The sequence below is a fragment of the Cajanus cajan genome, chromosome 7 (genome assembly GCF_000230855.2).
Source record: "Cajanus cajan strain Asha chromosome 7, NIPB_CcT2T_4, whole genome shotgun sequence".
NCBI lineage: Eukaryota > Viridiplantae > Streptophyta > Magnoliopsida > Fabales > Fabaceae > Cajanus > Cajanus cajan.
This window is the reverse complement of record NC_138523.1, coordinates 13,149,745-13,166,213: the sequence shown is the minus strand read 5'-3', so window position 1 is coordinate 13,166,213 and position 16,469 is coordinate 13,149,745. Positions and strand designations below refer to the sequence as shown.

General features: G+C 33.3%; 1 protein-coding gene across 1 annotated transcript; it reads right to left on the bottom strand.

Annotated features, from left to right (window-relative positions):
* Positions 1-3,291: 3,291 nt before the first annotated feature.
* On the bottom strand, positions 3,292-5,739 carry LOC145950140 (uncharacterized). Its single transcript, XM_083061107.1, has 3 exons — positions 5,159-5,739; positions 4,912-5,073; positions 3,292-4,773 (listed from the first exon to the last, which is right to left on the bottom strand). Exons 1-3 carry the CDS (start codon positions 5,264-5,266, stop codon positions 4,702-4,704), a joined length of 342 nt encoding a protein of 113 aa, XP_082917233.1. The 5' UTR covers positions 5,267-5,739; the 3' UTR covers positions 3,292-4,701.
* Positions 5,740-16,469: the final 10,730 nt, after the last annotated feature.

Below are 16,469 nucleotides of genomic sequence, written 5' to 3'. Positions count from 1 at the left end.
CTAGCTTTTTAATGGGTATGCCAGTATATTCTAATTCAATAATATCCGTCAATATCCCAAAAGGTCATCTTCTAACTGACCATTGGTACCTCGTACACATACACCAAAATTAGAAGTTTGCATTCCTTCACCCCATGCGTTTGTGTGAAATTTATAACCATTGATAATGTAAATAGGCCATGAATTAACCCTTCTTAATGGACCCCAAGCCAAAGAAATCAAAAGTGGATCTTGAATTTCATTTTGTGTATCTTGAACCTATTTAAGGAATGTTGTAAATTAAATGAGCTATTACCTATGTTACAAAGGTAAAATACAACTTAAATAGTGTATGAAGTTAGTAACCTATATATTCTTTAAACCAATTTGGGAAATGAGAAGCTACTTCTTTATCAATTTGAGAATCCAATATATCAGGGTGAAGCTCTTTGAGGAAGTTGGTAAATATGCTACAAAAACAAATCAACCAAATTAAATATGAATAAATACAAAATAGGTAACAATAACTTATGAATAAAATGTCAGTTATGCCTACTTACTCTAGATATGGCTCCACTTCTTCACAATTTTGAAGAACATACAAGTGAGAAGCCTTCATGTTATATTCTTGTAAGTAATATTGATGGGATTTTCCACTTGCATGTCCTGGATAATTAAAAATAGAAATTGGAGGACTAGATGATGAACCTTCACCATTATCAAAATTACGTGGTATTCTAGTCCTTCTCGTGTCTCAAATGGGTATAGTAAAAATAAGCAAAGGTATAAGTTTCCTCCAATAAATGGGCTTGAGCAATAGAACCTTTTACCCTAGCCTTATTTTTCACCTTTCCTTTCAAGGATCATAAGAACCTAAGAATGACAATTATGTAAGAGATTATTATAATTAAATCGAATGACATGAAATCATTATAAGAGGTTTTTATTTGAAAATATATACCTCTCAAATGGATACATCTAATGATATTGAACTGAACCACCAACTCTTGCTTCATAAGGCAAGTGAATGGGAAGATGTTCCATTGAATCGAAGAAGTTTGGTGGAAAAATTTGTTCCAACTTACACAATATGATAGGAATAACATGTTCCATATCTATCAATTGGTCTACATGTAACGTTGTGCAAGTCAATTCTCTAAAAAAGTGACTAAGCTCAACAAGTGGCTTCCAAATAGCTTTCAGTAAAGAGTCAAATGCAGTGGGAAGTAGTCATTGCATAAGGACATGACAATCATGACTCTTCATTCCTTTCAACTTTGCCCCATTTATATCGACACATTTAGCAAAATTTGAAGCATACCCATCAGGTAGCTTAAGTTGTTTAACCCATTCACAAACAGCTACTCGTTCAAGCTTGCTAAATACATATTTAGCCTTTGGTTTGATAAGTTTTCTACCAACATCTTTGAGTTCAAGTTCCTTTCATTTACATAAATCTGCTAAATCATTCTCCCTCCAAATGTATCCTTTGTCTTACCATTAATGTCCATAACCTTGTCAAACACATTCATGAACACATTTATTTTAATATACATGACATCAATGTCATGCCGAAGGAGATGTGTTCTCCAATAAGACAACTTCCAAAAGATACTTTTTTTGGTCCAATTATGTTCTTGACCATACCCATGTATTTTTCCCTTCAGATAATTTCCATATAAATGGTAATTGACAAATTATCTGGTGTATTTCTTCTAAAGACAAACGAGGGGGAGGGTAAGAGGTCTCAACACAATTCCTTTTAAAAGCATTTTTGTTCCTGCTATATGGATGATCATGTGGAAGGAATTTACGATGATAGTCAAAAATTGAAAGCTTTTGACTACTATGAAGATAAATTGCCTTTGATCGATCCATACATCACTACTAGAAAAATTAAAATTAGAGAGGGAAAAAATCCGTCACTAAACTTCATAAAATCCGTCACAAATAAGTTAGTGACGGAATTTGTGACGGAAATGATTCCGTCACAAAATTTGGCGTCACAAAATATTTAGTGACGGATTATTTGCTCCGTCACAATTAGTGACGGAATTAAGGCGTCACAAACAATATAATTTCCGTCACAAATTTGTAACAAAAAATGTTTAGAAATTAATAAAAATCCGTCGCAATTTGTGAGGGATTAAATCCCTCGCAATTTGAGAGGGATTGAGAGGTATGTAAAATCCCTCGCTATTTGAGAGGGATTAAATCCCTCGCTATTTGAGAGGGATTGAGAGGTATGTAAAATCCCTCGCTATTTGAGAGGGATTAAATCTCTCGCTATTTGCGACGGATTTTATCCGTCACTAACTGGGATGAATCCCTCGCTAACTGTTTGATTACTGAATTTGAGAAAACTATTGTTTTAAAACTCTGGTAATCGATTACATATACATGTAATCGATTACCAGACAATGGAAATCATATATATGTTCGAAATTAACTTATTAAAAGGGTCTCTGGTAATCGATTACCCATTTCTTGTAATCGATTACCAGAGCTATTATTGAAACAATTTCAATCAAAAAAAAATATCAAGTCTTTTTTATGAAAATGCATGATATCATTTAAAATGAAGATAAAAGAACAATACAGACATCAAGAGGAGTTCCCAAGATTAATGATGTGCTTAATCGGCAAGACAACACATGAAAAATAATGAATGACCTCTATCAGTGTAACTATGACAATAAAGTTTCATTGGAGTATATCCATAGCCATGATACTTTTCATCATTTAGAGATCAAAATCCACAAGGCACACATTTAGGCAAAGAAACCCCTTCAAACAATACACATGAAGCAACCTAATTTTACTAAGCTAGATTGCTTATATAGTGATGACCTTATACCTATCTACGAAACATACAATTAATAGAGGCAACATGTTGAAAATTCCAAATCAAATCATACAAAAATTCAAATACAGGGGAAAAAATTCTTAAAATTGATTACCCTTTTTCCCGGCCTAACAAGCCTCAAGGCCACCTCAGCAGCAGTATTTGCAGTAGCAATAACATCAGCTGCCCTTCTTGTGACAGGACCTTCCTGAAGAACATGAGTGTGAGCCACAGCCGCGATGAAACCATCTATATGACAAGCCAAATCACTACAAACAACCAAAGAAACTACCATCAACTTCCCAGTAATAGTGAAAAACACAAATTTCATTCCCCTATCACTCATAACAAAATTCCTACTGAGAAAAAAAAAACCATGCTCAAAAATCTTACATTTTCAATATATCACCTTCTTCCAACACTGTCTCGTCACTGGCTAGTGGAAACTAAAGGAAAACCAGCATCATTAAAGCAAATATATGAACTGACAAATTAAAAAATATATATAAGAAAAAATCATGTGGGCATAAGTCTTAATACAAGTGTTGGGAACTTCCCTGCAAAGTGGTGCAAAATATCAAAATAAGGTTCAGCTAAAGCAATATTGAAATCAGAAACCCAAAATATAACAATTCTAAAAAGCAGGGAATCAAATTAAAAGCAAGGGATAGTAGAGCCAATTCAAAAGGATAACCAAAGCCACTTAAAAAAATTATGTAGTTAGTGTTTAAAAACATCCAAGTAAATACAATATAGCGCAATGTGACCAGAAATTAACAAGAACACAGCAATGTATTATGTGAACTGATCAGAACAAGCAAATCACCAAGTACACTCTAGAACATCCAAGAGGATCAAAATCGTAAACCCAAAACAATAAAACATGCCTGCCTTGTTGAGACCAGGTCCCAAAAAAGTTACAAACATGCACATACAATTAAGCCTTACAGTAAAATAGTCATTAAAACTATCAACACACCAAAAAAATTAACATGCCTTGAACATGCCTGCATCAATTGATTATCAAATTTACATATGCCAATATATCTTATTTAAAAAGACCCAAATGTGAGTTGATGACAATAATCCCCTCAATGATTTTCAAAAATGACACTCCACCACAACCAAGCTACTCTAAAATTATACTTCCACAGAATCTAAGAAAACAATCAGGCAACTAAAGATTTAACTATTGTTTAATCAAGTTATTGTACCATATATTTTTTATTTTATAAAATGTGATATTTTGAAAATGAAAACAAAGAAAACTCACATCTCTACAAGTAAAAGGTTGTTTAACACCGGTAACCATTAGTACAATCAGAACACAAAGGCCAAGATAGTAGTTCCTATTAGTTGCCATATTTTCCTTTCTCTATATCAAAGCAACTGAAAGCTAATACCTTGAATACTAGCATATTATTCATTTGTTTTCAGGATGAAATTTGCTTTTAACAGAGTGCAAGGATAACTAATGATTTTGAAGGGAAAGAAAGTTCAAAATGGCTGTCACTGATGCATTTAGGTTTAGAAAAATGATTGGTTTCCTTCACATACATGTTAACAAGCAATTCAGCAATAAGTGAAATATCATTTTCAGGCTATTTCAACTTTCTTCTATTTATTTCCACTAAATAAAATTTAAATCTTGCAAACATTTTAGCATGCCTGGTATGAAAAAGATGACAACAACAAAAAGAAAGAAACAATCAAACAAATTCCCCCCTTACTAAGAGAGAATAAGAGTCACACAATAAGAGTAGACTAGATTATGCAAAAGAGCTATATATAATAAGGCAAGACAATTAAACCATTAAATAAATAAAACTTACCAAACCCGTATGACCCAAATGACCATATTTGTAACAAGAAATTTCTCATGGTGTTGCATCATCAGAATTGACACAGCATAAGTGGCCAAGCCTCTTGCAGACATAACATTGAATTTCCTAATTAAACAGAAAAGGTAAATAGTCAGTGACTTAGCAATTCAAATCCAACAGAAGCCACTAATTTTATGCAAATCCAACCAAAAACATTTCCCAAATTTGACAATAAAAGAAAAGCACAATAAGAAACAGAACAACCTTGAGATCATCCAGTGAATAATCACTCTTGCAAAAAAACATATCATGCCCAGAATTTCCACACTTTAAGCAAATAGAAATGCTTTTAGAAGTACTCGCATGCTTTTCTGGACAGTCTTTAGCACGGTGACCACCTTTTTTGCAGATAAAGCAATCTTGCGTCTGTAGGAGCATAAAACATATCTCAACAAAACACATTAAACCCTCATATTCCAATAAAATGACAGAATATGACTATAAGACATACCTTAGTGCATTGTTTTGCATTGTGTCCCAAACCACCGCAAACATAGCATGGTTTCTTCCGCTTTACCGCTGAACAGTTCACAGCGGCGTGACCTTCCTCGCGGCGCATCTCTTCGATGAAGGCGTAGCCGTCGAGGAGGATGGTTTCCTTGGGGGGGCGGTTGGACCAGTTGGGGTTGGGGTCGTTGAGGGAGGAGGTGGTGGCGCGTGTGGAGAGGGCGCGGAGGGAGGGGGTGGCGGGGAGAAGGAAGCAGCGGAGGGAGGGGGAGGCCGCGAGGGAGATGCGGCGGAGGAAGGAGAGGGCGGAGAGGGAGGGAGGAGCGGTGGCAGAGAGGGAGAGGGAGCGGGAGAGGAAGGGGGTTAGGGTTACGGTTTTGGGGAAGAGACAGAGAATGTGTGAAGAGGGCTCCCTTCTGCCCTCTTTTAGGGTTTCTTAAATTACCCTTTTGCCCTTCTAGAAGGCTTGGGTCAAATTGGGCCCAAACTGATTTGAACATTGCAAAACAAGGCCCAAAACGTTTCCAGATTCTGTGGGTCATTTTCGGGCTCCATTTTGACCATCTTAGGCTTCGAACTAGGAGATTCACATTAGTGAGACATTTGTATCTTTTTCTCTTAGCTTTCCAACGCCTCCAAGATTGCTCAATTCGGAGTCCTGTAGCTCCAGATAGAGCCAAAAAACCGAGCGAAGGTCAAACTGTCCAGAAACAGAAATTTGATTAGTTTTGCAATTAGGCCCATAATTCAAATGACAATTAGCAAACATGATAAAACCACGAAATTAACCCTAAATGTGAGAAGTAATCAATGCCATAATGATATGAATTGAAGCACTAAATTACGGCTCATCAATCAGTTTATAAGAAAAAGGACTACAAATTTTAGTTCCTAGCCAATCAAACCATCTTGAAATCAATTTTCTTTCCACCCTAATAGTCACAGCTGATTAGGAATAACATTGATTCCAGACATCGACGAACCACCACAACTGCACTAATAAGCTTTTTCATACACAAAATTACTACAATAATATTATAATTAAATGTATTAAATTTATATATACTGATACGAGCAAGAGTTAGATAACCAGTACAAAATGACTATAATTAAAAAAAAATACTTGCTACTAATTATTTAATAAGCAGTGTTATATTGTAAAAAAAAAAAAGTTACAAGAATTATAAAGTTAATTAAAGGTTTTTAGTAAAATTGGCTCATAAACTAACTGAAAATTTATAAGTTATAAATTGGAAACTGAAAACTTATTAGTTAAGAACTGAAAAATTAGAAGTTTGTGAACTAGCTAATTGAATTGGAAGTTTTTTGTAGGCTAATTGATAATTATAAAATGTCAAGAAATAATTCTTATAACGAGGATGAGAAAATGACAGGAAAGATAAAGTAGTTTTTAAATTAAAAAGAATAAAAATTAATTTCAAAAAAATAATAAGGATAACAAAGTAAAAAGAATAAAAAAAAAGACTTACAAACTGAGTTATTTCAATTAATTTATAAAAATAAATTATAAACACCCATACTAAACAAGCTTATTTAATCGGATTAGCTTGTAAACTAGTTAAAATAACTTAATAAGCTACTTAAATGTCTTCTCTCAAACACAATCTAGATCAACAGATTTAAAAAAAAATCACTCTTAAGTATACCATATAACAACTCTCTGGTAGTATTGATTATTATTCTCAAATAACAACTGAGTGATTTGAAAAGATTAGAGTTAGTTCTTAAAATATTTTAATATTGATCATTCAATTAAATAAATTAAATTCACATAATCAAGTCAAGAGATCAAAGTAATTGTTAAATATGTTTTTATCTTCATTGTGAAATTTAAAATATAAAAAAAAAGAAATTAATATATATATATATATATATAAATTTTTTTTATAATATATCATAAACAATATAAATTGTTAAGATAATTCTATAAGATATAGTTTAGATATACTAGTTTATACTCTCTTAATTTATTGTTTAGTTTCCTAAATCAGTTTTATCTAAATTCCTAAACTTTAGGGACTAAAATTATCCAATTAAAATCTTAGGGATCAAAATTGCACAATTACAATACTTGAGGAATCAAAAATGTAATTAAGCCAATTATTTATATTTGTGGACATTATCTTTTTATAGTTATTTTAATGACTTTTATAGAATGTTTTAAAGGTTTTTAATAATTATTACTATTTTAATAATCAAAAATGTATAATTTTAATATCTCTATGGTTCCTATGAGAAACCTAAAAGTATATTTGGATGAGGAATTTTAATGGGGTAATTCATTTGTTTGAAGAATTTTAAATTTTTGAGGTGAAATACTTTGTTTGGATGGAGAATTTACAAAAATTTGAATTCCAAGCATTTGTGAAATTCTTTGAAATAATAGAATTTCAAATTCTCCCAAAAATGTAAGAATTTGAAATTCCTCATATTTTTCCCCTTATTTCACTTATATATTTTATCTTATATCTTCATATTTTTAATTATTGAATATTTAAAAATACTTTAAAAATTATTAAATATTATCTAAATTAATTTTTAAAATTATTAAATATTTAAAAATTGGTTAACATTTTTTTTTATAAAATTTTATTTAAAAATATCAACATATAAATATATTTTTAAAAGCAATTTTATCATGATAGAATCAAATTATCATATCCATATTAACAATTTAAAATTTAAAAAAAATTGAATTGACTTATCCAAACAAAATATTTTAACAATGATAGAAATTGAAATCAAAGTAATTCAAATACCAAGAATTTCAAATTCCTTGAATTTGTAAAATTACTCATCCAAACACACCATAAGGGAATGCAATTGTAAGAGACAATTATATGAGTAAGATGTTTATTGTATGGATTAGAGTACTCTGTAGGTTCTTAAGAGAATCCTGAGAGAAACAAATAAACTATGCAAGTTTATATTTTACTTTTTGATTGTTCTCTTGTATTCCTTGTTGCGTGAGATGTATGAATATCTATTTAATTCCATAAATACATGAGTTTTGATTTGAATTAAACATGTTTGGTATTTTAAATATGAAAAAGATTATGTTATTCAATTTTTGTTATTTGTGTTATGGTATGTGGGGTAGAGAGTGTCACACAAATGATATATATTTATTATTAATAAATACATAATATATATATATATATATATATATATATATTATATTTTTATAATATTATTCATAAATTAATATCAATAATATTATTAGTATATTTATACATAAACTAATAATTTGATAAATATAACTTATTATATATTAATATACTTTTACAAAAATATAAATATACATATCTTATCTACTATATTTATATTTTTGTAAAAGTATATTAATATATACTAAGTTATATTTATCAAATTATCAATTTATCTATAAATATACTAAAAATATTATTGATATTAATTTATTAGCAATATTAAATTATTAATAATATAAATATTTTATTTATTTAGTAATAATAAATATATATCATTTGTTACATTAATAAAAATTATAGTATATGTTAACTTAAATAAGCAAATAATTGTATAATTTTAAATTATTATTATTATATATATATATATATATATATATATATTAAAATTTTAAAATTATTAAATTTTTAATGGGAGAGATTCAAATTGCACAATTATGATTTTTGAGGGACTATAATTGTTCAATTAAAAATTAAACGACTAAAATTGCACAATTACAATCCTTTAGGGACTAAAATTATCCAATTAAAATCTTAGGGATCAAAATTGCACAATTACAATACTTGAGGGATCAAAAATGTAATTAAGCCAAAATTAAATTAATCTTCTTTTTTTTTTTTTTAATTTCACAAGTTTTTTTTTAAATATTTTTAATGAATGTCTTAGTTTCTTATGTTCAAAATTGACAATTTTTTATTTAATTAAATGAATTTCATAATTTTTTCAGTCCTTTAATGAAATAAAATATTTTTAATTTTATTATTTTTTTAAAAAAATTTAACATATTTTCTTTAATTATGCATAATTCTTAAATATAAAAGTTTCATAAATAAAATTTAATATTTTGAGAGGAAACAATTTATCACAAATTTTTCACAAAATATTTTAACCTATTTGTGACGGAATTTTGAGAGGGAAAAATCCGTCACTAAATTTTTTCATTTTAGTGACGAAATTTGTGACGGATTTTTAGAGACGAATTTCATTCCGTCACAAAATCCGTCACAAACATTTTTTTTTATTTAGCGATGAAATTAGTGACGGATTTTTAGAGACGAAAATTTTTTCGTCACAAAATCCGTCACAATTTTTTTTTTTTTTTGATTCAGTGACGAAATTTGTGACGGATTTTTAGAGACGGAATATATTCCGTCACAAAATCCGTCACAAAAGTCAATAAATTCTAGTCCGTCACAAAACTTAAATTCCCTCACAAAATCCGTCACTATTAGCGATGCTATTTTTTCCGTCACAAAATTCGTCACAAATATTAATTTTTCTAGTAGTGCATGTTGGGCAAGCAAGCTTACCTGTAGTGGACCAATGTTGAGATTTCCGTTGAAACACTTTTGTTAATATTTGTAAATTCGTTTAATTCTATCAACGGTCTCAAACACGGCAAGTATACCGGCCGTTCAAGTAGTAAAAATATCGTATCCACAGGGATTAGAAGGTAATATAAGCATTTATTGACTATTCGTGACTAAAGAATAATTCCAATTTCATAGTTTGTGCAGTGAATTCAAAGTTGTGACTATTGGAATGAAAGCTGTAAATAAATATTGTTTTGTGAGTGGAAAAGGTAAGGAATGGTATTGTGGTATTGTGAGGTTGTGGGGGTCAGATTTCACCAAACGTAACACTAATGTATCCTTAATCTCTTGTTAAATTCATTGCTTAATCAACCCATAAGTTTACTCAAACCTAATCCCTTAGAGAAAGAGCCTAGGTGCGGATATTGAATATCAATCCCTTGAGTACCCAATATCTACACCCGCATTACGGGCTAGGGTTTAAGACTACTAATGGGTCAAGCTCTATCCCTAGATACAATCACCACTAGGCATATGTTTCAGAACTAGTTTCAAAGGTTATTTTCCAATACCCATGGAACCTTAAATCATGCAAAGGGTGATCAATCCAAAGCAAGCATTAAGAATAGAAACAAACACAACAAAGAATAAAACAACATGTATATATATCATTAAAACCGTAAAGATTACAATAGAGTACGTTGGTTACATCTAACCCCACAAAATGGGTGAAACCACTCAACAAAGAGGGCAAATACAAAATAGAGATGGAAGAGGAAGTGAAGAACCGAAGGAAAGATCCGCACACGGACGATCCCAAGCCCTGGGAATCCCTTCCGCAGCTCCTGGAGGCGCCCAATGTGAGAATGGGGGTTTCTCCCCCGAAAATGGCTTCAAATACGAGCTTGGGGAGTCAGATTAGGGTTTCGCGCCCGGCGCATAAGTCTTCGCGCCCGGCGCGGGGCCTTCCAGATACTCTCTGCCTTAGGACAAGCCCGGCGCAATTCACATTACGCCCGGCGCAATGGCTCCCAGAGGTGAGATACTCTGTTTTGCTCGCCTGGCGCGGATCACCTTGCGCCCGGCGCAGAACCTCTTCTCTGCTCCTTAGCTTCTTAGATTTCCAATCCTAAGAGTCTTCAACTTTCCACTCTTCCTCAATACCTGCACAAAAAATGAGGTGGATTAAGGTATTGTTAGATGAATTTGGGTTAGTTATATCTGCACACAAAATGAACCAAAAAGAGAACAATTATATTGCAATGGTTCAAAGGATGAGTGGAATTTGTTCAATAAGTCTCATCCAAAAAGAGGTAAAATTGAGACTTAACAACTCCCCCAAACTTAGAACCTTGCTTGTCCTCAAGCAAAAGGTAATTAATCTAGCAGATAACAAGCAATGCAAGTGAGTCAATTTCTACATCCTAGTTTACTTGTATCTTCTTTTCGCAAGCATGAACCTCAGATGAATTTCCAATCACAATTATTGCAATAGAACATGACAAGGTGCAAACAAAGGTTTCAAAAGAGATCAAAGAGCTGAGAAGAGTAATGACTATCTGTGTATGCATCCTCACTAGGAAAATGTTTCTCTCTATGCACACTAGTGTATCAGGGTGAGTGTTTCTCTCTAGTCTACTACTCACGCCACATAATTCAACTTTGCTCTTCGTTTCCAAATGAAACCAGTGGTAAAACAAATGCAGACACTTATCACATGGTCTTTATTAGGGCAATCTGGGTCAAGTAGGGTCAAGCGGTAGCAGTTTTATGGTTTTTCAAGGATTGAAGGTGCTATAGCTTAAGAGAGCAAATAAGATTTTACAATGATGTCCCTCTCCATACCCCATTACAACAATTTGACACATGCCCTTTACCTGATCCAAGCCATTAGCCTTTATGAGATGCATATTTACATTTTTGCATCTTAATATTTTTGTTTTTGTTTTGCTTTGTTTTTTTTTTTTTTTTTTTTTTTTTTTTTTTTTTTTGTAATGGCTGACCATATACTTCTTCTTCCCAAAATTCCCCATTCTTCAACTCCCCCAACTTATTTGATGTCTTCAGTTTGCTCTCTTAACCAAAGCAAGGGTTATGGTTAATTTTTCATGGTTTGGGACAAGTGGAAGGTATGGTGTTTAGGCTTAGGAAGGTATGGGTCAAGTGGAAAATGGATATGGCTTTTTGGCTTAGATGGTTAACAAAATATGGAAGTGTGAATGCCTTGATCATATAAGTGCACAACATAAGCAAACCACCAGAGAAACTCAAGCAAAGTCTATCATGCAACTTAAGCGTAGTTCACTCATAAGTGTTTTAGGCTCAAACCTCACCCGGCTATGCATCCATAAATTATCGAACTCAGCTCAGTTCTATGATCAACATTGAAACCCGTATGCAACTAGTCATGAACTAAAGATCTAATGTGACTTGAAAATGTCTAAGGTACACACACCATAAACATCAAGCAAACTATAATCCAGAATCGACCACAAGCAAAACAAGTATCAACTAGATTAAAAACCATGCTAAGGCAGACTATTCACAAAAAGAACCAACAGAGTAATCACCAAAAGAGATAGATATAAAAATAGTTAAAATACTGAAAATAAAAGACAGAAAAATAAATTGCAAGAAACAAAGGCAAACTAAGGTGAGCTCCATCTGCTTCCATCTATGGGGTCTGGTCATCATCATCTTTAGGGGCTGCTCCACCATCAACGGCTCCGTCTGCATCAGCAGCTCCACTCCCCCAAACTTAGGAGCCTGGTCCCCAGGCCAACCAGTATATGCCTGAAAGTCCTAGAAACCAAGAGTGGTCGCGGAGTATAAGCATGAAAAAGAATGGTGAGCACAAAAATGTATACATAGTGATGACCATGCAGTTATAACCAAGATGAAGAACATCCTTAGACCAAAATTAAGCACAAAATGCATGTACACGGAAATGGACTAAGACAATGCAACACAAACAGAATACAAAGAAACATGAATGAAAAATAGTTAAATACAAGGTATCAGGAATGCTTTTGCGCCGGGCGCAAAACAGATGCGCCGGGCTTCATATCAGTAAAACTCAACGAGGTCCAAAATCTGATATCGCGCCGGGCATGCATTAAACACGCCCGGCGTGGTGGTTCCAGAGACCAAAAATTGAGTACTAGGCCGGGCGCAAAAGAGTCACGCCCGGCGCGTAGTCACTTTAAAAGGTCAATTTGCCCAGGTTTTAAATTAGGATCAGGCCTTATTTCCACCTAGACACAGAATTGCCTCATTCCTCACATTCCAAACAAAATGTACCCTATATTTACCCATTCAAACATGATTCTAACAACTAACACATAACACAAACAACATATACCACAAAACATATAACACAAAACACAACACATAATACAAAACAACACTTATAACACAGAACAACATGCAACAAAAATCTAAAACACAGTTCAGATCTCTGGGTTGCCTCCCAGGAAGCGCTTGTTTACTGTCCCGAGCCTGACGGTGACCAACTTGAAGTGCTCTACTCTCCTTCTCCTCCTGTTGCTCTTGTTCCTCCTTGCTTTGTGCTCAATCTGAGGATTGCTCAGCAACTGCTCAGAGGAATTGGTCAATCTACTTCACAGTTCCTTGCATACAAGAGAAAGCAGAGGACTAGAGCGCACAGGTTAGCTTCAACAATTCATTACCAACACACAAATAAAAATAACAATAAAAACAAAGAATAAGTCACAAATAGCTACAAATACTAAATCGCCATTCTAATCCCCGGCAACGGCGCCAAAAACTTGTTGAGATTTCCGTTGAAACACTTTTGTTAATATTTGTAAATTCGTTTAATTCTATCAACGGTCTCAAACACGGCAAGTATACCGGCCGTTCAAGTAGTAAAAATATCGTATCCACAGGGATTAGAAGGTAATATAAGCATTTATTGACTATTCGTGACTAAAGAATAATTCCAATTTCATAGTTTGTGCAGTGAATTCAAAGTTGTGACTATTGGAATGAAAGCTGTAAATAAATATTGTTTTGTGAGTGGAAAAGGTAAGGAATGGTATTGTGGTATTGTGAGGTTGTGGGGGTCAGATTTCACCAAACGTAACACTAATGTATCCTTAATCTCTTGTTAAATTCATTGCTTAATCAACCCATAAGTTTACTCAAACCTAATCCCTTAGAGAAAGAGCCTAGGTGCGGATATTGAATATCAATCCCTTGAGTACCCAATATCTACACCCGCATTACGGGCTAGGGTTTAAGACTACTAATGGGTCAAGCTCTATCCCTAGATACAATCACCACTAGGCATATGTTTCAGAACTAGTTTCAAAGGTTATTTTCCAATACCCATGGAACCTTAAATCATGCAAAGGGTGATCAATCCAAAGCAAGCATTAAGAATAGAAACAAACACAACAAAGAATAAAACAACATGTATATATATCATTAAAACCGTAAAGATTACAATAGAGTACGTTGGTTACATCTAACCCCACAAAATGGGTGAAACCACTCAACAAAGAGGGCAAATACAAAATAGAGATGGAAGAGGAAGTGAAGAACCGAAGGAAAGATCCGCACACGGACGATCCCAAGCCCTGGGAATCCCTTCCGCAGCTCCTGGAGGCGCCCAATGTGAGAATGGGGGTTTCTCCCCCGAAAATGGCTTCAAATACGAGCTTGGGGAGTCAGATTAGGGTTTCGCGCCCGGCGCATAAGTCTTCGCGCCCGGCGCGGGGCCTTCCAGATACTCTCTGGCTCAGGACAAGCCCGGCGCAATTCACATTACGCCCGGCGCAATGGCTCCCAGAGGTGAGATACTCTGTTTTGCTCGCCTGGCGCGGATCACCTTGCGCCCGGCGCAGAACCTCTTCTCTGCTCCTTAGCTTCTTAGATTTCCAATCCTAAGAGTCTTCAACTTTCCACTCTTCCTCAATACCTGCACAAAAAATGAGGTGGATTAAGGTATTGTTAGATGAATTTGGGTTAGTTATATCTGCACACAAAATGAACCAAAAAGAGAACAATTATATTGCAATGGTTCAAAGGATGAGTGGAATTTGTTCAATAAGTCTCATCCAAAAAGAGGTAAAATTGAGACTTAACAACCAACCTGACAACATCCCATAAGCAAGAAAATCATCAATTGTCCATATCAAAGCTACCTTCATCATGAAATTTTGTCTCAATGATATGTCATACGTAAGGGCTCCATCATTCCACAAATTTGTCAATTCCTCTATTAGTAGTTGCATGTAGACATCAATTTTACTTTTTGGGGTTGTTTGGACCAGGGATAATGATAGTGAGAAACATGAATTCCTTATTCATGCACATGCCAGGTGAAAAATTATACGGGATTAGAATGACTGACCAACATGAGTAAGTTTTTCCAAATTTCCCAAAAGGGTTGAATCCATATGCAGATAACCCTAATCTAACATTTCGAGGATCTTCAAAAAACTGGATCCATTCTATCAAAATGTTTCCAAGCTTCTCCATCTGATGGATGACACAAAATACCAGGCCCCCTTTGATTCTCATGATGCCATCTCATGTGAGATGCAGTTGCCATTGAAGAATACAATCTTTGGAGTCTTGGGGCAATTAGGAAGTACCACATTTTTATAGCAATTTTCTTTTCAATAACTCTTTTATTGATTGTCTTATATCGGTCCATGATACAATGCCTACATTTTGTAACACTTTCATTTGCATCAAAATTAAGATATAACATGCATTCACCTGGACAACAATCAATTTTAATACAACTCAATCCCAAGGAAGCCACTATTTTCTTGCCATGATAAAGATTTGGAACCATTGTGTTGCCATTAGGCATGGCTTCACCCATAAATTGAACCATACAATTAAAATAACCTTTTGCCATGTTGTAATTATATTTTAGGCTCAATACCACTAGACAAGCTGACAATTTTGAATAAATTTCACATCCATTCCACAATGGTGATTGTGCAGTTGATAGGATGTCATAATTTTTTTTTGCCTTTGGATGTGGATCTTCTTCAAATGACCCCTTTTCATCTATGAATCGACCAACTTCACGACCAGCATGATCCACGATCATTTGTTCAAATGAATTATATTCTTCTCTTTGTTCACCACCACCATAATATGATTCTTCTACCATAACAAGGGGATGTGGTGGCATTAATTCACCATGATTCGTCCAATAGTAGTAATTTTTCATGAATCCTCTATCATAAAGATGTACCATCATATCATCTGCATTGTGGTATCATTTACATGCACATCCCTGACAAGATCATCTTATTCGTGGATACCTTTGGAAGTTATCCCGACTAATTGTAAACTGAATGAAATCATTAACTACTTATTTAAATTATGGTCTCACATGCCTATTATGATCCAACCAAGAATACATCCATCTCCTATGTTTTGGAATCTCCGTTACTGTTAAGTTTAAGGTAAAACAAAACAATAATTTTAAAATAAATAAATTTTTAAAATTATAAATTCTATTGATTATTATCTTTTGTGAGAAATTAAGATCGTATCATTATGGACAAATATTGCTAAAAAATTAATATTGTACTTTCAATAATTAAAAAATTATTTAAATTTTATTCATTAATTTTCAATCTTCGTTCAAAATGAAGTCAAATAAACATTTTAAAATCACTAGGGTCAATAAAATAATTCCAACAACCTATAAATAAATCAATTTTCATAATGACATAACATGATTCATAAAAATGTAAATATATCATGATATCATGAATAATAAGA

Excerpts from the sequence above, each read along its gene's own strand:
- LOC145950140 (XM_083061107.1), bottom strand. The coding sequence starts at position 5,266 with ATGCGCCGCGAGGAAGGTCACGCCGCTGTGAACTGTTCAGCGGTAAAG. Across the intron at positions 5,074-5,158 it reads ATGCAAAACAATGCACTAAG|ACGCAAGATTGCTTTATCTG; the intron begins GTATGTCTTATA and ends ATGCTCCTACAG. Across the intron at positions 4,774-4,911 it reads ATTCACTGGATGATCTCAAG|GAAATTCAATGTTATGTCTG; the intron begins GTTGTTCTGTTT and ends CTGTTTAATTAG.